We start from the raw sequence: 24,993 nt of genomic DNA on the forward strand, positions 1-24,993 counted from the left end.
TGTTGGATTGAACTGGAGAGTTTTTGTCCAGTTCCATGGCCCAGGACAAACTGTCTCTGATCCGTCATGGAGGAAATGGGAATAACCATCCTTGATTGTGAAAATTATACAAGCATGGATGTGATTTTTTGTTTTAAACTTTTACATAGAAAACATACGTATACATCTTTCTGTAACTTGTGTCTTAAACACTGCAAATTTTAAGGCATTTGTAAAGACTGATGCAGTACAATTATTATTTTTAGTCAACATCAAAAAGATACCAGTTGGCATGGGGGAGAAAGGAGGAATGTGGCTTGAAGAGGACATCATGTAATAAATTTATTATATTTTGTTACATTTTCCACTTTTCTCTTAATTCCAACTGTATACTATATAATCAACCGCTGTTTCAGAAATAAAATGTTTCAAACATAAAAATATAAATTCTGCTTCTTAAAAGTGCACACACTTTGAATAATAAAACATACAAATAAATAACAGAAATCAGTGACACATCTCATGCACTTGTTCTAAAATAAATTTAAAATGTACGATACACTTTTCTTCCAGCCTCTAGGAAAGACATCCTGCCTTCCGTGTTACTGTACAACAAAAAACAACACAGAAATCACTATCCACGGTGCATGAATAATACCAAAGCACTTTGTGTACAGTGATATGACATGCAGCTTTTAAGACAACTATAGAAATTCCAGTGTAAAAACTGAAGAGTTCAATCAAGAAACGATTTGTGTCAATGGGGCTTGAATTCAATTTTAACCAGTGGTGAGAGGCACAGTTGGTGAGCAAACCTCTATGAAACACAAACACGTATCTGAAAGGCCTACAAAGAGAACTTCAGCTTTGGAAATACTGTAACTGCTTTTGCATTTGGTATGACACCACACCGTTTATAATAGCACCTAGGAAATTTCATATTGCATTTGAACGATTGCAACAGATATCGCTATTCTGGGTGGCCTTTCTAAAGAAACGTTTCCAACTTGCATGTTTACTTGTATCTTTATTCCTTAAAATGTTGAAACCACCAGGTAAACTGTGGTGGTGTTTTGTAGGCAGCATGAGGGTCGACAGAATAAAACCATCTGAGATTACTTTGAAGGTGTTGTAGTGCATTCAGCTCACCACAGATTAAAACTAAATTTTATTTGCCTCCACAGTTAACACAGAGTGCCGAATTCTGGGATGTGTATTATTGATGGTAAAAAAATAAAAATAAAAATAAAAATAAATGAAGAAATAGCAACAAGGGTTTAAAAAAAAATAAGACTCTAAATAAAATGTTTCACATTCATTTTCAAACTGAAAAAAGAATTCCTGAAACTACATTCTGGATAAGAACTATCCTAGAGAACGAGCAAAAGTAGGAAATTCGGCGGCAGCCTGGGGTTTGCTACTGTAATTCCTACAAAAAGGCAATCATTCTATCAAAAGCAGGGACAGGTTTTCCAAGGCTAGGAAAGTTGTTTCTTATTTTCTTCTTTGACAATTTCTAGCTCGGAGTGACTTCCCTATTCCTCCATGGGGAAAAGGCCCTGGGAGACAGCCTGCTCCGGCAACTAAGACCACCAATTCCCAGCAGACTGGCGAGTGCTAGGCCATTCACAACATGCTCCAAGCTCCCAAACTGGGCCTTGAATCAGAAAGGCCCTATTTCAAATGGGAGTTTGGTATCAGTATCTCTCAATTCTTTTTATTCTTATTTTTTTGCCTCTCCTATGCAACTGAGGAATCGGAATCACTCCTGAGTAATTCAAATGGCAGTGATTCTCGCCATAATTCTCAGGAAAGGGATAACATATCATAGTGGTTCTCAATCTGACTGCAAATTAGAAAAACCCAGAAGCTTTTAAAATACATGCTAATTCCTGGAGCCCACCCCTACATGAATTAGATCAAAAGCTAGGGACTGGGACCCAGGCACTGTATTTTTAATAGTTCCCCAGTTGATTCTAGTCAATGTGGGTCTTCACTATCTCAGACAAGTCATTCAGAAGAGGCTTAAAACAATCTTGAGAATACATGTGTGAGATTCAAAATACCTCTTAAGTCTGCTGTGCACCCCTTCTCCCCAAAATTGAGAAACACTAGATTTAAATAAATGTAAGATGGATCTAGAACTGAATCCACTGCACAACACTACCAGAAATTCCATGGGCTTAGTCTAATTGTGATCAGTGGCTGGGAAGCCCCAAAGCTTTTCAAAATAGCTCTAAGTCTCTACAAAAGCATCTTTAAATTCTTAACACTATTAGAAGCCACATTCTTTCCTTGTGACCACAATAGAATCCTTGAAGATATAAAAAATTAAAATCTATAGAAAATGGCAGGTTATTTTTAGAACAAAATACTTTAAGAAAGTCTTCAGGCTAAATACAGTATGTACACCAACGATGTGTGTTCAACATATCCAATTCCACTTCTGCTTAAAAAACACTTTACAATCTCACCAATGATCAGAAAAACAGTAAAGGGAAATATATGCAGAGCAAAACAAGAAGTCACATTCATGCTCTTCCACACAATGACGAGTAACCCATATTTTGAAAATCACAAATTTAAAAATAGAGCTCCATAATCTAAGTGTTGCCTTTTTTTTTTTAAGACTTAACATTTCGTGTCTATGTTTTATTGGTTGCTTGCATAGGTAGTAACAGCATGCTTTCTGAGTTATATGGAGGCCATGCACAATTGTTTTTATTACTTGTGGAAAAAAATGGTCACACTCAAAATGCGCCTGCAAAATACTTTGAAAGTTGATCAAAAGGCAGTGTGAGACAGTGTTCATTTAAATAAAAGCACTGGATTTCTCCCCAAAACATGTAGTAGAGTTTAACAATAATGTACCTTTTATGAAATGAAAGTTAAAGACAGCCTGCACAGTAACTACTTTTTGTGTTTATGATAGGCACTGGTTTGTCAGCAAAGTTTGCCTTTCTCAACTACAAATAATACAAAGTTCCACGCACCTCCAGAATACGTGTTTTATTGAAACTGTGCTTATGATTTGCATACTATTTCAAAAATCCAACCCAGAAACACTAGTTACTTTGTATCCAATAATTATAATAACCTACATAGGAAACAAATCACTTCAGCTGTTCAGCAATTTGTCCGAATGAAATGTAACGTCTGATGCTCCTCTATGTGAAATAAAGCAAGTTTATTTCAAATAAATGAACTTTGTTCGCAGCTCTTCTCTACTCCATTTTCCCTAAAGGCTGCCACTCTTGGTCCCTTTACATACTGTTGCTATTTTTCTCATGATAGTTATTTTAGAGGAATGACAATGTTACCCTCAAATCCCATATCCATCTCATACAAACACAGATGACCCAATGTTAACGTAAAGTGACTGTGTAATGGATTTTCAACCCCTAAATAGTAGAGACAGCTCAGTCTGAAAAAGTGGATGGAAGAGTAAAATGTCTCCAAAGATGAAGGGCACTTTTGGTTTCCAGACGGAACAGACTTGCTCAAGAGAACCACAAGCCTTAGCCGATTTGACCGGAATCCACGTGATCTCTTTTTCCAGGAGAACTGTCACTCCATTTAGGACACCATCACATCCCCTGCTTGATGGGCTGTGCTCCCAGGGCTCCTCAGCTACAGCAAATCCCTGAAGCTTTCAGTTTTGCCTCTGTGCTCAAAGCAGGCCCTCCATAAATGTTTGCAGAATGAATGATGAAAACAAGATTGCAAAAGGGTGTCAGGCAGCCTCAAAGATAATTACAATATTTTAGCACACCACAAATACTCCCACATCCGTTTCCACTGGTCCAGCATATTATTACTTACTTTCAGTTCAGCTGCTTTCAGGATGAGAAAATACAAAATGGATGGGAAATGGTCTAAGACAACTGGAGCCTAATGGTTTGAGTTTCCACATTATCTAAGGGATTACCAAGACAAGGTGTAGGGCTGTCTTAAGGAATGATATGGCCTCAGTGCAATGGATGTTTACAAGAAATCAAGAATAAAACTTTTTTTAAAAAGCAAACAAACATTACAGATACAACGTTACTGCTGGTGATTATTTTGTGCCTACTAGGAAATGACCGCTCTAATCAGGCCCATCTAGTTGTCAACCAGAAACCCAGGCCTATCATCCTTAGCAGATAATTCTTAACCCCAAAGCAAATACATGTTCATTGTGCTAAATACCACTGGGAAAATTTTAAAAACAAAAACAAAAACAAAAAAACCACCAAGTCTCCAACCCTACCAATGATCTAAATTGAATCAAGTAACTATTTTCCCACAAGATACTTCTCACCTCAAGGAGCACCTCCAAACTTTTGGGTCAAATAACCTTTTCTGTGGCCTAAAGTTGTACCTAGCAGTTGGAGATAATGAAATTTTCACTGTTTATCAACCACGGAAATAAAATAGCTTCAAGATGTCTAGACATTGCCATGATACTTCCTGATTTTTTCTATTAAACCTGAAACAAGGACTAAACTCCACAGACATATAGTTTATAGACACTGAAATTTTATTCTAGATCCCATGGAAAACCAAAGGGATTTGTAGAAACTTTTTTCCTTTTTTTAAGTCACTAGACATTGTGGAAAATCCATTCCTAGGTAACTCAAGAATAAATAAAAATATTTACCACTGTGAACATTAAACTAGTTTCTATTAATGTTTAATTGACTACAGCAAAAAAGAAGTGTTATTAAAAACCTTTGTCTAATCAAACTATAATTGTTTCAGAGATTCAGATAGGAGACTTCAAATGAAATCTACCTATTAAACAAATATAAGAGATTTGAGTTAGACATTCAATTCCTGATATGGATGATCTCATATTTGGTGCATCTTTTTCAGGTGATAAAAGCGATACAGAAAAACGAGAGTGGTGGCTAAACACTGATGGGGCTGTGATGTGCTGGGCTGAAAGCAATGATAGCATCGAAGGCAGCCAGTTGCCGCAGTTGTACTGAGCAGAAGAGAGTGGTGCTGCTTTGAGAACCCACCAAAATCTGAACAGTAAAACGAGGACAGCGAGTGAAGAGGCGAGTACAGGGCTGTGTGCAATGGACAACAGGCTCACGGTCAATGAATCATGTGGAGCACTGTGGTAACTTTCACGAGGCTGAATATCTAAATCTTAAATACTGCCAAGGGTCTAAAATTCCAGCTACCCTCAACATAAGTGGCCTCCAGACTTGCAAGTTACCAGCTAATGCTCAAATTAGCAGCAAAATAAAGTTAAGTAACCTACTAAAAACTTTTCAAACCCAAGAGATATTCCTGGGGCGGGGTGGGGGCGGGGGGGAAGGCAGTGCAGAATTCATAGCTATGCATGCATATGTCTTGTAGTTACTTCACACACAGCAATACTGAAAAGGGAGGTTATACATGGATCTGTGCACCAAGGGTTCAAGAATAACTTGAAGAGTCTGACGAAAAACGCTAATACTTAAAAGCACATAAAGTTAGCATGCTGTATTTAGCGGCAAAGTGACAAATGCTATGCAGAGAGAATCAAGACCCTCACACTCTTGACATTTAAAAAAAAAAAAGAAAAGCTAAAAATTAAGCAGGAAAGTATCGCCAGAAGACCTCGAAAAAGCTCGCAAAACTACATATTTTGCTTTTCTGTGAGCTTTTTGTGAGGTTCTCCTTTTTCTTAGTAAGAAATGCAATTTGCACTGACACGGCCAGATGGAACACACTCCAAAGCCTGCTTGTGAGTTCTGGGCATGAGATGAAATCTCAAGAACAAAGAAGAAATAATAAATGAGTTACTGAAAAGCAGCCCTAACAGAGACTGACAGACAGGATCCGAAGTGCATATGTAATACTTGATCACACATCGCTTCAACAAACCACCATTGGCTTTTGGCAGAAGGCAACTTCTTTCCTCTCCAAGCTACAAGATGGGGGAACATGAGCCCGCAGACACAGGGCATCGTGGAGCTTCCCACCTCTAACGGAAAAAAGCAACACCTGACAAGGAACATGATGTCCAGTCTTTCACCCAGTTTAGAATCCAGAAGTTTTTTCCAGGAATCTGTCAAAGGTGTTAACTGCTCTACTACAGTGCAAAATTCCAACGGCCTTAACTAGTAATTTTAGAAGGAAAAAAAATGAAACAAGTGACTAGCTTTCTGGCTATGTGATCTGCCACCTCTTAGGACCTATCCCAAGGCAGGTTTTGGTGCACACGTCACTGCAGATATGAAGGTGGTGAAAGGCTTCATTTCTACCTCAAAAACGTCTATCTGTGGCAGTAGGAGAAATGACACAGTCACCCACATGGCACCTTCCTCTTTAATCCATTTACTGGTGTGCATCCATCCTAGACTAGCTGAGTATATACCTGAGAAACATTAGTGTTAAAATATTGCCCTTTACAAAGACTGGTAGATGGGGCGAAAGTGCAGAAAGCAACAGTTTTTCCCTCGATTTGTTTCGTTGTTAGAGTCACAGTTTTTAGAGCTCCTGGTGCCACCCACAATCCACAGCAAGGACAAGTCCTGCTCAGAAGAAACACAAGTCAGCTCCTTCCTCCTTCCACGCACTAATGGTAGCTTTACTGGTTCCCAGGTTTCAAAGCCCTCATATCCAAAGAAAGTCATTAGAGTTCTCTAGAAAGAAATATGTACAATTGCTAAAGGGACCGTCCTGGGTATCATCTACAATTATTCCAGTTAGCTTGGTGTCAATGTTTTGCCTATGGCTGTTATTTGGTTCAATGGCAGAATAAGGCGACGCTTTGAACAATTCGCAATTGAATTACACACACACACACACACACACACACACACATACACTCACACACACACATAGAGTCGGGCATGTGACTCAAAAAAATACAAAACAAAAGCACACGGGACTTTGGTGGGAGGGGAGAGGTTCTAAATAAATAAACATCTTTACAGATAAAACACTTTGATTGCAGAAATATCACTGAGGTTTTTGAGAAGGCCGTGCAGAGGTTTGCATGCTAGAAGATAACTTTTTTGAGGATTTCTCTGCAGACTGCCTGCTACCAGGAGACGAGGGAACTCCAGAGTCCAGTTGGGAAGACTTGGATTTGCGAGCGGACAGCAGGGAATGTTTGGCAGAAGCAGGGTCCTTGGAGACAAGCTGCTCTTTTCCCGTTGCATTTGCGTTTGGCTGCTGGGAAGCTGGAGGCTGGTGGCCTTTCTCCCCCTTGTCGTCCCCGGTGTTCTTACAGACGGACTTAACAGAGCTCCCACCAGCCTTTTTAGAGAGCAAGGCTGTCTTGCCAAGATCTGTCGAGCGCCGTGTTTCCTTCTGTCTCAAGGCTGACTTGAAGAAGGACAGCCCCTTGTCCTCAGACTTGCTGTCCCTCTTCAAACCAGACTTGATGCTTGCACTGGGGGAGCGCAGGCTGGCCATGGAGGAGCTCCGCACGTGCTTCCCGGCCCCCCTGCCCTCCCCTGCTCGGGCCTGGCTCACCCGAGGGGAGTTGGGTTTGGAGGCAGAGGTGGCGCTGGCTCTGTCGGAACCCAAGCTTTGTCTGGAGCCCTCTCTACTCAAGCTCCGGTCTGAAGTCCTGCTCTTCCCAGGTGGGAAGGGGCTCCTTGTGGCAGGGCCCGAGGCCTTTTTGGCAGACGTGGAGGAAGCAGTGTAGGTGAGGGCCGAGGCTGACTTCTGCTTCTGTGGCGAAGGAGACGACACGGAGTCCTGAGATTTCGGGGATGACTCCTTTCTGGGTTGGGCAGGGGCAGGGGCAGGGGATGAATGCCGTCCACTGCCCCTGGAAGAAGAATCTGCTTTGCTGCGGGAGCGGGAGGGTTTTAGAGAGACTTTTACAGGAAGAGGAGAAGAAGGGGATGTACTTGAAAGGGATGACTCCTGGCTTGCCAAGGCCGGTCTCCCCTTCCGCAAGCTTTTCTCTGGCTCAGAAGTGCCTTTGGAACTGGGGGATTTCTTGGTTGTGCTCTCTGGTTTCTTCGTGAGTGAGCCTGGGTGGCTGGGGGGTTTCACCTCTTTGACTGGAGAGTTGTCTACAGAGTCGCTCTGATCCACATAGGCAATCTGATTATTATTATCAAATGGATCAGAGACCGGGGGCAGGCGGTCCCCTTGTGCTGAATGTTTGCTCTGTGTATCTATGACACTGGAGTTCAATCTGCGGGTGTCCGATTCGTCTTTGAACACACCTTCCATGACAGCCAGAGGGGCCCGGCCCACAGCCTTGTGCTCACGGCGACTATGACTGTCGCTTGGTTCCTGGTAACTGTTAGAAAGGTTCCGCAAGCTACCAAAGCAAGAGATGGAGACCTTGTCATCTGCTGCCTCCCCAATCTTCTCCAAGGTGGAGGCAGAGCTGTGAATTGGCGAGTCCCCTGAAAATCGGGATGGAGAATTGGAGCGCATCTGCAGCTTAGCAGACAGGGACCATGAAGGTCTCATGCAATTTTCATTGACGGCCAAGGGGCTGGTGACAGAAGATCTAGATGACAAACTCTGACGCTGGACACTTCTCACAAATGGTCGAGTTGAAAAGCCTCCTGAACACAGCAAAGAGAATACTATTAAGCTAAGCCAATGAAGATGTTCTAGCAACACTGTAAGACACTGAAGGTGAAATGAAGGTAAGCCTCATGGGATGAAAGGAGCATGACCTTCAGAGCCAGCCCATCTGGGATCAGGGAGTCCCAGTGTGGCTTTGACTTCTCTGAGCCCAGTTTCCTTATGTATAAAATAGGGACATTCTAACTCAGGATCATTCTAACACAGCAAACTTCTATTCGCCTCCTTGCCCTACATCAGGGCTTGCCATACCTTTTCCTGTGAAGGCCTAGACAGCAGATGTTAGGCTTTACAGGCCAAACATTTAACTCCGCCACTGCCACATGAAAGTAGCGACAGGTGACACAAAAGCAAATGTGTCAGACTGTGTTCCAAAAATCTTTACAAAGAAAGGCAGTAGGCTGTATTTCGCCTGTGGGGCTAGAGTTTACTGACCTCTGGTCTAACTCACAGGGCAACTGTGAGAATTAAATACAATCTTAGAAGTCCTGTGCCCAACAGAGCACCTGGCACTCCATACATGCTGTGAGCTACTGACCCAACTTCATGACCTTCCTGAAGGTGACCTGGGGCTCACAGAAATGAAGTCCTTGACCAAGATTACACAACTCATTAAAGGAAGTGCTAATACCAGAACCCAGAACCCCTTGACCCCCCAATCCACCGCCGGCACCACTCAATTCCACATGTAAGCTGGCCTGTAACTGTTGACTACAGATGTGTATCAACGGAAAGAACTAAAAAGACTTGGATATCATATACTCCTATTTCCAGTGACTTAAAACTTCCAAAAAAATATTCATAATCAGAACCACATATTCCTATTTGGTGTGGCTCAAAACTTCCTAAGAAAATATTCTAAATTAAATTTTATATACAATGATACTACAGTTGTGATATTTACAAAATTCTGTCTTTATAGAGCCTAAGAAATAGGCTCTATTCTGTGGGCACCACCCAGCACCATTACACAATGATGATGCTTAAAAGGATATTGATTTCACCAACTGCACTGCTTAAAAATAGATCGAGGCAAACCTTATTGAGGCTTATTGTTAAAATGACAGTGAATTCTAAGTTTAAAGGCAGTAATGAAAATAACCTCTGCCTAAACAAGCAAAGGTTCACTAGTCCGTTTTCCATGGTATGTGAGGAGCCGGAAGGAGTTTAGGAATTGCCGTCCAGTATTTTTATTTTACAAATAAAGAGGAAGAGGCAACAAGCCAGAGCTAGAGCTATGGTGCAGCTCTCTTCGCCTGGCATTCTTCCTCCAGACTCCTGCAATTTTAACTCAATTTCATTTTCTCAGAATTATCCATCACCACTAGAAGCAGATTACAGTGATCGAAATGCTGGCTGCAGACTGAGACTTGTTGGCAGATTGAGTCACCGTGCTCATTATAGAAGCTGCACTCACTCCTCCTTCCAGTTCCCGGTACTGTGGCTGCCCAGTCCTTCCCACACCACCTGCGTCCCTGTCGGAATTAAGGTCTACCCTGCCATTACTCAAGCAGAAAGTGAAAGTTTAAAAAGAAAAAAAAAAAAGTTCAATTTTTATCAGACTTTTTACTATCTCTATGCAAAGGCAACAACAGCTTTTGTTTTAGATGCTTCTGTACTAAAAAGAACATTCCACAGCTTCCTCCCCGGGGAGCAGCATGGTGGAAAGGTGAGGCACTCCTGGGGCCAAGACAGCAAGGGGCCTCTGTGCCAAGCCTGGAGCCGACTCCCCACCAGGTGGCCTGGGCAAAGCAAAACGTCTCTGAGCCTCTTCCCGCTATTCTGCTTTTTAAAACACTTTGAAAAAAAAAAGAGTATACATTGGTATATAAAGCTCCAGCCTCCACAAGAGATCTTGAAAGTGGAAAATAATGAAGTGGAAGGAGAAAGTACTGGGACACAGGAAAAGCAAATGACTGTGTTAATACAAAATGCTTCTTAGGATCATAACCCACAGCTACACAGCTCTACTCCCTGTAGCTTCCTTTGCGTTCTCCTACCACCTCCTTGGGACTTAGCTCCTAGGAAAAACACGAGGGACTCTGCTGTGTCTATGAGTTACCATTCTGGAAATCTGTCACCAAAACCCACACCCACCATCATCTTCACTCCTTTCTCCAGTCATCTCCACGGACTCAGAGAGCGAGGCCAAGGAGGTGCGTCTGGAGGAAGCTGCAGAGGTCACGCTGGCTGGCTTGCTGCCCGGGAGCCGGCTCACCCAGTGTTCGCACAGGGAAGAACTCGTGGAGCCTGCAGAGAAGAAAACAGGCATGGAGGTCAGGTTGGGGTCCCTCGGCCAGCCTGAGCCACACACACCCTCATGAAGGTGCTACAAGCTGAGCTGGGTGGGTGCTGATGTCCTCACCCCGAGGTCAGCATCAATTCCCAGATCCTGTGTCATGTCGTGCCTGCCTGAATATCCCCAGTTAAGAAGAAAAGATGGAAGGCAGACTTCCGGACACATGAAATTTGTAGTAATAAAACGCAAGGATAGGGATGAATACTTTATAATGTAAGTCTGAGTCTTAAGAATTGGCAAGAAAATGGAAGAGACAAGCATTCATACATTCACTCTACAAATATTTATTAAGCATCCACATGCCAGGCACTGTTCTAAGCAATTGCAGTAATATTTTTTACACAAAGAAAAGAGAGTAAGCGGCAGTGTACTCTTTTTCTCTCAGCCTCATTGTTTTATGGAAATTTGTAACCATTTCATAATATTAATAATATCCACACACATAGCTATATGTCAATCTGCGCTGTCTGTTCCAGGGATGCCCTTAAATATTTATTAGGGCAAGAGAAATTGCTCTTGAAATGGAGTACATGAAGCAGCATGACTGTCTCAAGTAGACCTCAAGAAGGTGTCATTTCTGAGCACATCTGAGACTGGTGAAAGAGCACTGGAGTTACCGCTCTGTTAAGTGAGTGAGTGGCTGTACACTGGGTGGGCTTGGCCCCCAGCAGTGGGTCACTCTGCTTGGGAGATGCCTTGTTTTCGATGCTTTGAACTCACCCCCTGCAACCTTCAAGAGAAGCAAGGATTCATAGCCCCTAACCTGACTGCACATTACCACATTCCAATCCTCTGTCATGCTCTCTTGAAGTCAAACTCTGCATTCAGGAACGTGTGTCCCACTTGCTTGGATTATGTGTGGCTACATTCATATTGTGTGTGGGTACTGGTCCCTGTGTTTATTAAACACAACAGGCTGGATGTCATCCAGCTAACCCCAAACTATCTAATATTATCACAGCCATCAATCCTTCTCCTAACAGAATAGGCCAATCTTCTCACTGGAAAAGTGGACTATTTGTAATGGTCCTTTACCCTTTACAAAATGTTTTAACACACATTTGCCTAACTGGATGCTACCATGAGGTAGGCATTATTATTACACCTGTATTACAGATGACTGCTATGTGGCCCCGATGGGACAGGCTCCAGATAACCCCAGGACAGAGAGGGTAGTATGCCACGCTGCTTTTCAGCTCATCCATGCATTTATCCAAAAGTACACATCATGAACTTTCTTTGCACCAGGTCCAACCCACTGCCCCTTGTGAACTCCGCTGGGCCACAGCTGCTGTTACATTCCTCCCCAACTTCCTTGACTGCAATCATTTTAGTTTCCAGATTAAATGGAAATGTAAGGATTCATCTGATCAAACTAACAGAGTCATGAGACCCTCCAGAGAGGTCCTCTAGACCATTCATTACAATCTTTTGCTCTGAAAAAAACTGCCCAAGAACAAGAGTGGACCTCACCTGCCACTGAGCTGTTGGCTGACCATGACGGGATGGCTGTCCGCCTCTGGTAGAAGAGGATGTATGCTGTCTGCGTGCAGACCTCATCTTCTGATAGCTGCTGCACATCACTGTCGTCGAAGCAGTACCAGAGGCCGTCCACAGAGTTCTTACAGTATGCTGCCAAAGAGAGCCCGCCATCAGCACCAGGGGAGGCTGCACCAGCCACTTCATTCGACCCACAGACACCATCTCTTTGGCTCATCTAATTAACTCAATAACGTTTTAAGGCTGCATGTAGCAACACAGAAAGAGGCTAAAAAAAATTCTAAATTCTATATCACACTCGAGCAAACTGTCTTGAGAAATTCCAAACTATTCCAAGTAGATGCAGTTGTAGTTCATCTTAGAAAACACACACTTATCTAAACCAATGAGTCTGAACCAGGGACCTGTGTGTGTGGTGGGGGGAGTGGGATTTGGCAATGAATGGAGACATTTTTGATTGTCACAACTCAAGGGAGAGGTGCTACTGGCATCTAGTGGGTAGAGGCCATGAATGCTGCTAAACATTCCATAATGCACAGGACAGCCCCCCGCAACACAAAATTGTCTGGTCAAAATGTTAACGATGCTAGGGTGAAGAAACCCTGAGTTCAGTGTGTTGCAACATTTTAGGTCTGTTACAAATAGAAAATAATATGAATAGAAATAACAATATAATGATATGACAGCAGATAATATTTAACACTTATTATGTGCCAAGCATCTTATTTAATCCTAAGATTTGTTCTCTTATTACTCCCAATTTCCAGAGGTTGAAAAAGATTAACCTGCTTGCCCAAGGTCGTGCAGCTGGTGAAAGGCAGGAGCCCAGCTCATTTCAGGTTTATCAAGTCCTTGGCTTGCACTTAAAGCCCTACCCTGCCCTGCTTCCCTCAGGGAGGAGCACAAACCATGCTCCATCGAAGTTCCTTGGCAGACTAAGAACACACGTGCTCATGAATGCAGGAGGACTTCTTTCCAGTCCAAATTCTAAGCCTGAGCTGGAAATAAAGAACATTCAAGTAGCAGCAAGAACAGACAAAAACTTAAAATTGAGTTCACAAAGCCACTCATCCTGCAAGGATATATCAAAGGGTTGGATCAAGCTTATATTGATATATCAATATATCAATATAAGCTTGATCCAGAAAAGTAAATTATGATCACATTTTCTAAAAATATGCATTTATTTGGGGTGAGAAGAAATGAGTGCTACAATATTTAGCTGAATGCTGGAACAGACTCAGGATGGCCCCAGGGATGTGCCAGATAAGGTCCTGAGAGGTACCAAGAGTGACTCCCTCAATGGGCCATAACCATTTCCACAAATATGGAGCCTTAAGAGATAAAAGGGACTCAGGTGAGAAAGGGCTACACCAAACAAGTCCCCCAAAAGGAGAGCATGAGTAAGAATCTATGAATGGAGGGAGGGAAGTTATTTGCAGCTGAGAACTTGCCGGAACCAGAAGGGAGAGAAATTAAAATGTAAGCAGCAAATGGAGCTCTAACAAAACAGCAATTGTTTGGCCAATGGTGTCTGGTCAGGCTTGATGCACACATGACCCAACAGGGGAGCAGCTGCTCTTCTGGAGTGGTGAGTGGGAGCAGAGCTGTGAGGGACATGACCAGGAAGAGGACACAGAACAGGCTTGCACTCCTTTCAGTCTGCTCCTCTTCAGGATGGTCTCTTCTCAGTAACAGTGTGGAAACTGAGGCAGCACAGCAAACTCATTAATTACAAAATAATTCTACTTGCTTTTCTTCCTAGAACTATTTTCTTAAGTATTTTCTAGGCCAGTGCTACTAGAATTATGGCTCAGGGACTGACACAAGCCCACATGAGAGAAGCACCAAAAAGGAGAAAAGCATTTAAAAACTTTTGTAGCAATCTGATACTGCTGTGATGATTTTATTGTATTTTTACAAATGCACTAGGTTCATAAAAGATTGGAAATTTTAAAGTAGAAAAAGACCAAGTTCTTCATCACAGATGGTGTGAGAGGCACTGTTCTAGAATCCTTATACAATCGTTTATATCATTATACCATCAATTATAGCTAGAACCAGTGCAAAATAAAGATTACATCAAAATAAACATTCCAGGCTGGGCATGGTGGCTCATGCCTATAATCCCAACACTTTGGGAGGCTGAGGCAGAGGACTGCTTGAGATCTGGAGTTCAAGACCAGCCTGGACAACACAGTAGGCCATGACTCTACAAAAAAAAATTTAAAAATTAGGCCAGCATGGTGGCACACACCTGTAGTCCCAGCTACTTGGGAAGCTGAGGTGGGAGGATCTTGAGCCCAGGAGGTCGGGGCTGCAGTGAGCCATGATCACACCACTGCACACCAGCCTGGGTGACAAAGTGAGACCCTGTCTCAAAAAATAAAATAAATATTTCAAATGGAAACTTAAAAATGGGGGTGGGGGTGGGAGAGCATCAGGAAGAATAGCTTAATGGATGCTGGGCTTAATACCTAGGTGATGGGATGATCTGTGAAGCAAACCACCATGGCACACATTTACCTAAGTAACCAACCTGCACATCCTGCACACGTACACCTGAACTTAAAAGTTGATGTTAAAAAAAAAAAAGAAAAAACTGAAAAACAGAGTATCTTTAATTCAACAACACTAAGAATATTTAAAACGTTCTCTAAACTAAGACTCTAAACATCTCATATATTAGAAAAGTGGTGGTATGGCCTCAGCATGAGAAAGGGGAAAGAATACAGAAAACATCTGAGCACATCCTGGGTAATGGGTCCCCTGAGGTCAGCACGACCACTTTCTGGCTCACTAACGTGGTAGCCAAGTTAGTGGACAGTTACCTGCCTCAGGACACAGAGCTAGAAAGATGCGTCTGACTTTTAACCCAAGTTCCTTCCACCAAACTGTACTGCCCCTGAGGTAGTTGGGGGTTTCCAGGCATCTTCCCAAGGTCTGTTCTATTATATAAAGAGCAACATGATGCTAAAGTCTAGGCTGTCTTATTCTTCCCAACAATTTCTTCCTAGAAACTATGTAACAAGTCAGTCCGTATTTTCTTGAGAAACAGTGTTATAAATGGAAAATGCATTCTTTACCAAAGCTGAGCTGGGTGAATGTCAATCCAGGATGCTGGCAAAGGTGTTAAAACACCCGGTGAGTTGTGAAGTTAAATGACCTCCACGTCCCTTTCCATTCTACGAGTCCACAAGTATAGAATTCCATCACTCAGTACCAAAGAACACAGACATGACTGGTAATGCCACAAAAGCAAAAATCCAACGAGACACAGTATTTGTACACATGGCCCCCATAAAATAGAAATCTAAAATATGTAAGATACCAAATATACTATTATCATCATTGAAATATGGCTTAAACCAAAGTACAAGGCAAAATATATCTAAACACTTAATTCATATTAACTTGTGTCTTCTATGAAGTGAGAGCATCTTTTAAACTTCTCTAGCTTCTTTCTCCCCTTGAAAGTGCTTCCTAGAGCAGGCAGAGGCAATCCAAGCCATTCCATTAGGAGATGCACTCAAAGTTAGGATCATTCCTCTCACCAACAATTGCTGCCTGCAACATTTAAATATTTAAAGAACTTCTGGCAGTAAAATGAGTTTGAAAAAAAGAAAAATACCTATTTAAAGAACTTGAACTAAAAGGGTTTCAAAAGTAAAAGATTATTGTGTCCAGTAATCTTCCCAACCCCTGCCCTCTTGGAAGAGAACAGAGCAGACTGAAAGAGTGAGTGTGAAAGGTAGCAAGGCCACGGACTCCTCTGCCTTGGCTGATGGGGAGGGAGGTTCATGGCTAAATACTAGAGAAAAGAGTCCCAGAGATTTAATAGTACCCAGGACTGGGCAGACCCCACCCCTCCTCCACCTCTCCCTATCTTTATAAATCAATGGTCAGCACTAGCACTCGGGGTCTTGTTGCAGAAACCACTGAATTAATAAAGAAAGTCCCTGAGAAGTATGCATGTATAACACACTGAGTGTGAAGGATGCAGAAATCCAAATCCTAACCACTCACATGGAAAATCAAATTAATCACATCAACCCTCACATCAACAAATAAAGCCCTGAAATCTGCCTGGCTCCCAAAAGGCTCATACAGGCCCGTAGCCCAATGATTCCATTTCTGAGACTCAATCTCAAGGAAATACAGAATTAAAATTCAGAAAAAGTGAAAGAGCATAAAGATATTCATCAGTGTTACATGAAAAGTTAAAAACCAGAAACAATATAGATGTTCAACAATGGGTAAGGGTTACATAACATTAGAGGTCTATCAACAGAATATTCTGTGGTCATTAAAAAGTATTTAAGGCCAGGCACGGTGGCTCACGCCTGTAATCCCAGCACTTTGGGAGGCCGAGGTGGGCAGATCACGAGGTCAGGAGATCGAGACCATACTGGCTAACACGGTGAAACCCTGTCTCTACTAAAAATACAAAAAATTAGCCGGGCGTGGTGGCAGGTGCCTGTAGTCCCAGCTATTCGGGAGGCGGAGGCAGGAGAACTGCGTGAACCTGGGAGGCAGAGCTTGCAGTGAGCCGAAATGGCGCCACTGCACTCCAGCATGGGCAACAGAGCAAGACTGCGTCTCCAAAAAAAAAAAAAAAAAAAAAAAAAAAAGTATTCATAGGCCGGGCACAGTGGCTCATGCCTGTAATCCCAGCATGTTAGGAGGCCAAGGCGGGCAGATCACCAGGTCAGGAGATCAAGACCATCCTGGCCAACATGGTGAAACCCTGTCTCTACTAAAAATACAAAAATTAACTGGGTGTGGTGGTGGGTGCCTGTAGTCCCAGCTACTCGGGAGGCTGAGGCAGGAGAATTGCTTGAACCTGGGAGGCGGAGCTTGCAGTGAGCCGAGATTGTGCCACCGCACTCCAGTCTGGTGAAAGAGCGAGACTCTGTCACACACACACACACACAAAAAAGTATTTATAAAAAATTAAGTGTCCACATCAAGCTACTTCTGTTACAATACTAGGCGTGAAGATGAGGATGCAGAAGCGCATGTGCCACTCACCCCTCACTGTGCTGCTGTGCTTCTGAATTTGTGACCTGTCTATCCACCCCGCTGGCCCATGAGGTTAGGCAGCAGGTTCCTTTCCCCAACAGCTGACCCTGCCCCTCCAGCACACTATGACCAGTCTATCCTCTGGCTCCGACCTCTGCCCACTGCTCACACCTCCACCACAGAACCCATGATGTGGGACTCCTCTTTTTAAATCATATCTGTACCCACGTTTCCCCCTACTTGATTACACTCTCGGAAGACAGAGGCTGGGGACCTATTGATTTCTGCTGTGATAGAACCCAGGGCAAGCAGGATGTGAGGGGCTCAATAAATGTTCACTTGAACAACAATAACAAAATGCCGGTATAATCCCAACGGTGGAAAATAATGGCAAAAACGTAGAGAAAAACATGCCAAGTATATACTACATAACAAAATATTACCGACATACAGTGGAACATTATTCAGCCCTAAAAAGGCAGGAAATTCTGATACCTGCTACAACGTGGATGAACCTTACAGACATTAAGCTACATGAAATAAGCCAGTCACAAAAGAACGAATATTGAATGATTCCATTTAAAAGGAGGTACCAAGAGTAGTCAAATTCATAGACACAGAAAGTATAGTGCTTGTCACGGCTGAGGGGAGAGAAAACGGGAATTAGTGTTCATTAGGTACAGAGTTTAAGTTTGGGAAGATTAAAAAACTTGTAGAGATGGATAGTGATAATGGTTACACAACAATGTGAGTGTACTTAATGTCACTGAACTGTACACTTAAAAATGTTTAAAATGGTACATTTTGTTATGTATATTTTATCTCAATTAAAAAAATACCAATGGTTATCTCAGTGATAAGCCCATGGATGATGGTATTCTTTCCACCTCTAGCCTCTAAATTTCATGATGAACATAGTTGCTTTTATAAATGACAAGGTCAATTTAACCTTAAAACAAAAAGAAAAACCCTTCTAAGTCACTTTAAAGACACTATAAAAGTGTCATGCACTTGTATCCCAGCTACTCTGGAGAATGAGGCAGGAGAATTGCTTGAGCCCCGAAGTTCAAGGCTGTGGTGTATGATAATCATATCTGCGAATAGCTACTGTACTCCAGCCTGGGCAACACAGCAACAGCTCATCTTTAATTAAAAAAAAAAAAAAAAAAGGAGTTCACAATCATTTAAAATAAGAGAGAAGCTAGAACCTCAAGGAACTCTATCTAGCAAAACCTTAAATGGGGAGTGCAGGTTAGGTAAACAAAGAGCAAATCCTCAGTTCACCAGACTGCTACCTGCACATACCACTCCCCAATCAGTCAGCTACCTACTGGATGACCCCACTCAGGAAGAGGAGGAAGAATGTTCATTTATTTGCTCTTGGGCAGAGAGCCAGAGGATGGAAACTGCCCTCACAGTTGGCACACTGCCTACCGGAGGGGAAATGAGGCTCTCAAGTCAAGTCATCCTGTCACAAGCAAACCCGTCTGAAGGACTCGCCAGCACAGACACGCGGCCTCTCACACTGCAGACCTGTGTAGTGCCCCCCTTGCATGGTGCCATGGTGATTGCACACAGCATACAGGTCATAGATGTAGTCCTCAGGGTCCCTCCCGAGTCCATAGGGCCGTCTCCACGGGGACCAATGGGATGGCAAACTCCAGCTGCTCTGGCTCCTCTTAACCACATGAGGTGTCATGTCCAGGCCAGTCAAGGGGAACTTGACCATGTTCTGAAGTTTCATGCGCCTGTCTCCTTCCTGTTGCAAGAAGAAAAACAAGTTCTGGTGATATTTTAATGCAAGCAGATGGCAGATCACTTTAGGGGGACAATGTGGATCCTATCAGATAAAGCAGTGTGAGTTACCTATCTGACGTTTCCCAAGACATATAAAACAGGGAAACAGATCATAGTTTTAGCTATCTAGAGGAACAGGTTTTAGTATCAGCTAAGGTGGAACCAGTGAGGATCCATATGGGGGGGTAAATGAGTCTTCCTCTATGAGTCTTCCTTTCCTTATCTGTTAAAGGGCTTTAAAGCATTTGACTTACAAAAAAATGACAATATCAGGTGGCTCTTCCTGATACCTCTGTCAAAGAGGTATAAAAACTAATGATGTGATGGCTCCGTGAAGGGCAAACCACAGTGTCTGGCTCAGAAGAGCCTCTCGATAAGCAGCGCCTATTCCCCTCCACCCCCTCCAACAGGCACATCACAAGGCAACACTGACTCAGCTTAACATATTCACTCAGTGGCAATCTTTGGTAATCTGTATTTTCCATTAAACCTATAAGGAAATGCTTTGAAATCCATTCATGAGTTGAATAGATATTCACTGCGTGTTTCCTGTGTCTATGGGAACTTTAAAAAATTAACCAGGCATAGATATGCCCACCGTAAGGAGCTACATAAGGGTCTGTGAAGGGAAGAAAAACGTTCATGAGAGGAAGGGACGACGGGTCCTGGGTGGTCAGGAAGGCCAGCCTGAAGAATCTGGATCGTATCCTCTGAGGCTTTTATGGAAAAGGTGATGTCACCAGAGTTGTGGGTGAAGAACTGTGTAAGCAGTGCACAGAACATGTTAGAAATAGGAGTAATGGAGGTGAAGAAATCACTTAAAAGTTATTGCAACAGTGACCAGCTGAAAAGCCACAAAATGTCTAAATCAGCACGGTGACAGCAAGAATGGGGAGGGGACACACAAGAGTCGATGAAGAGGCATGGCCATGCCTAAATGAGAGGGACAAGAAAGAAGTCAAAGAGGACACTGCAGGTTTACGCCTGGGTTGCTGGAAGGGTGGTGACATGCCTTCAAAAGAAAACAGAAAGCCCAGGAAATTACTCTATGTCTGGGGAAGGAGACACAGCAGGCTGGGATCCAAACCCTCAGTCAGTTTTACACCTGCAAATCCCAACAGAATACACACTGGGTGCCAAATGCCCACTCTTCACTCCCATAGGAGCTGAACCTCGAACCTCTGTGTGAAAGCCCCAGACCTGGGGACCATGTGTGTGTCGCCCGATACCTCCACCTCCTCAGACAGTCCTGAACATCTCTCCATCTCTACTGCCACAACCCATCCCATCCACTAGCAGCCCACCCTGGATGATGGCAAGGGCCTCCTTCAGGTCTCCCCATCTTCATTCTTGTAGCCTCTAATCTGTTATCTACAAAATAGCCAGAATAGTATTTTCAAAATACAGATTTGGTAAGGTTGCTTCTCTGCTTATAACCCTTCATCAGAATCCTACTCTGCCCACAAAGGGTTCCTTGGACAACCAGCATCCACCCACGTCTTCCATCAACTCCCACCACTGCCCACCCCTCTAGAGTGCCTGCCCACCTGGCCTGCTGCAGGCTGTGCTTTCCCCACTGCCGGGCTTTGCACACACTGCTCCCTCTGCCCCCGTGTGGGAGATCCCTGCTTCCACCTCACCTAGTAAAAGCTTGCTAATCTTTCAGATACAAACTTAGAGCCAGGCCTCGTGGAGTCCATTAATGTTCACTTCCCATTTACCTCTTACACTGAGACTGTCTAGACAATCCTAACCTCAGGGAATATACAGCCTTTTTGGAAAAACTGACTCACAAAGCAATACAATTCAAAGCAGATTTTCTTTGTATTTATTTATGACTCATCTCCCCAACCATACAACAGCTCCTCAGGAGCAGAACACCCATTATTACATTAGGTAGAAATAGAATTCTACCTCCCCCAGAAAGGATCTCTACTTAGTTCTTTTTAAATCCCAGAGTACACTTTACAAAATTTAAGCACAACATTTACAAGTCAAGAACAAAGTAAAATATCTGCAATATGAACTAAAATCAAATTTTGCCTTGGGAAAGAACAAAACATTACCCTAAACACAGGGGCAAAAAAAGTGTGTCTATAACATACACAGACAGGACTCACTGGATCAAACAGGTATACCAAAGAGCCCCCACAGAGCCCATCAGCAAGTGTCATAAGAAACTTGTCACAGCTTGTTTGTTCCTGAGGATAGACAATTTCCGTACCTGCCGAAATCTCTTTAGATGTATAATAAGCACATCAGGCAGAGTCCAGAGGCTTAATGTAATGCTTCCCTGCTGCAGCTGCTTACAGTGTGGGCAACGCCAGGCATCATCGGGGGCAAGCTGAAAACAGAAGCATGACTCCCGTTAGGCACCACTTAATGCAAGACTGTGTTACGGCTGGACTAATGCCTTAGCCAGGGCATGGGGCAACTCAAAATCTCTCTGGAAACTACAGATGCTGGGCATCAATGGAATAACACAATCAAAAGTGGCCAGAGCTGGCACCCAAACTCTAAACAGATTCTGGTTTGTTGAATAGATTATCCCTCAAAGAGGAACGACTAAATCAGTAAATACTGTATAAACGTTAAATATGTTACTTTCTTTCTTTCTTTTTTTGAAACAGAGTCTCACTCTATCACCCAGGTTGGAGTACACTGGCGTGATCTTGGCTCACTGCAACCTCCATCCCTCAGGCTCAAGTGATTCTTCCACCTCAGCCTCTTGAGTAGCTGAGACCACAGGAACACACCACCACGCCCAGCTAATTTTTGTATTTTTGGTAGAGATCGGGTTTTGCCATGTTGCCCAGGTGCTCTTGAACTCCTGGGCTCAGGCGATCCGTCCACCTCAGCCTCCCAAAGTGCTGGGATTACAAGCATGAGCCACTGCGCCTGGCCAGATGTCACTTTCTATGTGCCATGTACTGCTCTGGATACTGGAATTATTTAGTGATCAAGACAGATGGAGTATTTGCTCTCATGGAGCATATACTGTGTCAATTCTGTCCCTCACCTCCTGTCCTCCAGCCATACTGGCTTCATTTCTGTTTGACAGTCTTGCCAAAGGGCCTTTGCTTCCTATTCCAGGACCTTTGCTTCCTTTATTTACTTGTTCCAGTAGACTATAAACAGCATGAAGGCAAAAACGTTGTTTATGTTGCCCCCTGCTACTTCTCCAGTACCAGTATGATACCTAACATGGTATGTACTCAACAAACACCTACTGAATGAATGAGCCCCTGTTAAAAGGTATCTTGCTAGCATTCTAGATCAGTGAGATGTTTTGTGGAATACCAGTGATGCCATCTAGTCGATCTGCTCATCCATTATCTTTGTGCCATTATCAAACATCTCCAAAGTCATTTAAAAAAAAAAAAAAGCTAAACAGGGCAAGGTGCCATAGAGAACCTATAGTCAACCAATTCCAAAGCCAACTATTTCATAATTGAGTGCAAAACTGGGGGAAATAAAAAAGGAAAAAAACCAAACATGTCTTATGAAAAACTATTATTAAAGGAACTAGCTAAAAACAGTGTGGGGGAGAGAAGACTCAGTGGAAATACAAAAGCTATTTTCAAATATTCGAATAACAGACAAAAATAAAATTAGGACTTCTGAGTCATAACGAATTTAAGAGACAGAACAATTATTAGCTGTAGTAACCAGCAGACATATTTCAGGTTAACTTCAGTTACCATCAGAGCTATCCAGAGAAAACACAGTTTATTGGTCTTAAGGAGGCAAACACATCTCATAACAAAAGATATTCAAACTCAGGCTAAGCAATCACCTATTTGAAATTAAGTAGAAGAAGAACCCAATCACTAGAATAAAGGAGTTTTAAAGTCCCCTTCAATCCTGAAATTGCATGACTCCCTCTATTTAAGAGTGAAGAGTTACAACTAGTAGTCACAATTATGATCCTAGATATCAATGCAAGGTTAGATGAACTCCAAGTACTCTGGTCAATGTTTATAAGGTGCATAAAAATCACACAGGCCTGGGCCCCATCCATAGAGGCTTATTTATCCATCTCTCTGTCCATCCATTCATTAAACACTTACTGGGTCCCTACTACCTGCAAAGCCTTGCTGTCTACTTTCTGGTCTATATCTACGCTGTTCAATATGGGAGCCACTAACCACCATGTGTCTGCCGAGCACTTGAAACATGACTAATGCAGTGAAGGAACTGAATTATTTAATTATTTACTTCACTTAATTTTAATTAATTTAAATTTAAATAGGTCCTGGCACCTATGTTCTTAGTATCAAAAAGTCAAGAATCACTGTTTAAGTTACTAAGGAAAAGATCTTGAAACTTCTAAATTGAGAAAGAAAATCATCAAAACTTGATCATTAACCATGAAAAAGAACTAACTATGAAGGTTCATTTCCAGAGTATTTCAATTAATCAAGGTTTTCTAGAAACTTACGACTTGTTGTTGAAGTCCTAAAAGCAATAGCACTAAGATGCTCATTACATGTGCAGACTTACATATATGCAAAATCCTGCGGCGACTTCTGGGGCATGATTTGTTTCTCCACTGTCATCTTGCCATGCCCCACTCCCCACTGCCCTGAGCAACCAAGAAATGCTGCCCAGCCTCTTACCCGCTCCTCTTTGGTGTAGAGTTGGAAACACTGGGATAAAGTACAGGTTTGAGGCTGATGATGACGCTCCCTTTGCAGACGAACACTTTCTGCATCAGGGATGTACTCATCTTCAGTATTTGCAAACAAGCTGCAATTAGGGGGAGAAGCATCTATCAGAGAATGTATTGCAAAACAGAAGGAAAAATACAATTATGGCTTCCTGAAGTGACTACAAACTTATAACTAAAGGGAAAAAAAAATCAATGTGTAAGAAAACAAAAGTAGTGACCAAATTTTTCTATATTCCAAAATGTTCTTGAAAAGTTCTCTGTATACAAAGTTATTTCCAGAACTAACTTGATTTTTCTGGGTTTGGCCATGAACTGTACTGGTTAAATCACATATTCCTGTCCTTTACATCTAAGAACATGCATCTAACATCGCTTCCTAGAATTAATGGGCCTGTAATAAAAAATCAAAGTAAATTGAACCTATATAGTAATGAGTATACAGTTTCTCTTTCAGCAGTGAACAAATGTTCTAAGGTTCTGGGATTGAGAAGAGAGAATGTACAGGAAAGGAATAATAAACTGCTTAAATAAAGGGTTAACAACACACCTGGATACTTAGCTAAAGAGAAGAGAGATTTAGGTTTCGGCTCATTTAACATATCAAAGGTGTGCTATAAAAATGATAATTAAAACAATGTTTCTATAAATACTAACTTTAAAAATACTCACAAATCTCTTGTTTCCTTGTCCCACTCGACTACTAATTTCACATGAGCGGTGCCACCTGGTCCACAAGATTTTAATGCCCTGTAGAACCGGGGAAGTGAAGAGGGAAGCCACATATTATTTTCTAAACAAATGATTTTACTTAATGTGATTATGTCCTACCTGAAATCATAATGTGATTAATGAAAATCTTCATCATAGTTCCCCATCAGAAAAAAGTTTTTGGCAAGACCACTATAACCACTGATTTAGTAACTACATGACAACTAAACTGAAAAACCCTTAAATTAAAAAGCCCAATATAGTATTAATAATAAAGAGGTGGGAGAAATTTAGTGTCATTTATGAGGCTGCTGCTGATCACCCTCAGATAGTCATTGTGACCTTCCCAACTTCTTGCCCAATTTTTTACCCACCCAAATAGACACTGGACGGTAGTCCCCCGGGAACAAAGTTGCCCCTTGCACCTTTCCACCTCTCCACCAACATGCCACGCCTGCTCTAGACTGCACCCTTCTTC

General features: G+C 42.5%; 1 protein-coding gene across 2 annotated transcripts in view; it reads right to left on the reverse strand.

The window, feature by feature from the left end:
* Positions 1 to 296: 296 nt before the first annotated feature.
* USP31 (ubiquitin specific peptidase 31) overlaps positions 297 to 24,993 on the reverse strand; it is a 100,486-nt gene continuing 75,789 nt past the window's right edge. The window contains exons 10-16 of one of the 2 annotated variants that reach the window (XM_005591456.4): positions 24,477 to 24,554; positions 23,755 to 23,884; positions 21,360 to 21,479; positions 18,872 to 19,097; positions 12,290 to 12,448; positions 10,615 to 10,767; positions 297 to 8,495 (exon numbers count right to left, since the gene is read on the reverse strand). In XM_005591456.4, the coding sequence (XP_005591513.2) occupies positions 6,919 to 8,495; positions 10,615 to 10,767; positions 12,290 to 12,448; positions 18,872 to 19,097; positions 21,360 to 21,479; positions 23,755 to 23,884; positions 24,477 to 24,554 (2,443 nt within the window). In that variant the 3' untranslated portion in view covers positions 297 to 6,918. The remainder of the gene's footprint in view (positions 8,496 to 10,614; positions 10,768 to 12,289; positions 12,449 to 18,871; positions 19,098 to 21,359; positions 21,480 to 23,754; positions 23,885 to 24,476; positions 24,555 to 24,993) is intronic. The other variant, XR_012429368.1, reaches the window with a different exon arrangement.

This window comes from Macaca fascicularis, chromosome 20 (assembly GCF_037993035.2).
Source record: "Macaca fascicularis isolate 582-1 chromosome 20, T2T-MFA8v1.1".
Taxonomy (NCBI): Eukaryota; Metazoa; Chordata; class Mammalia; order Primates; family Cercopithecidae; genus Macaca; species Macaca fascicularis.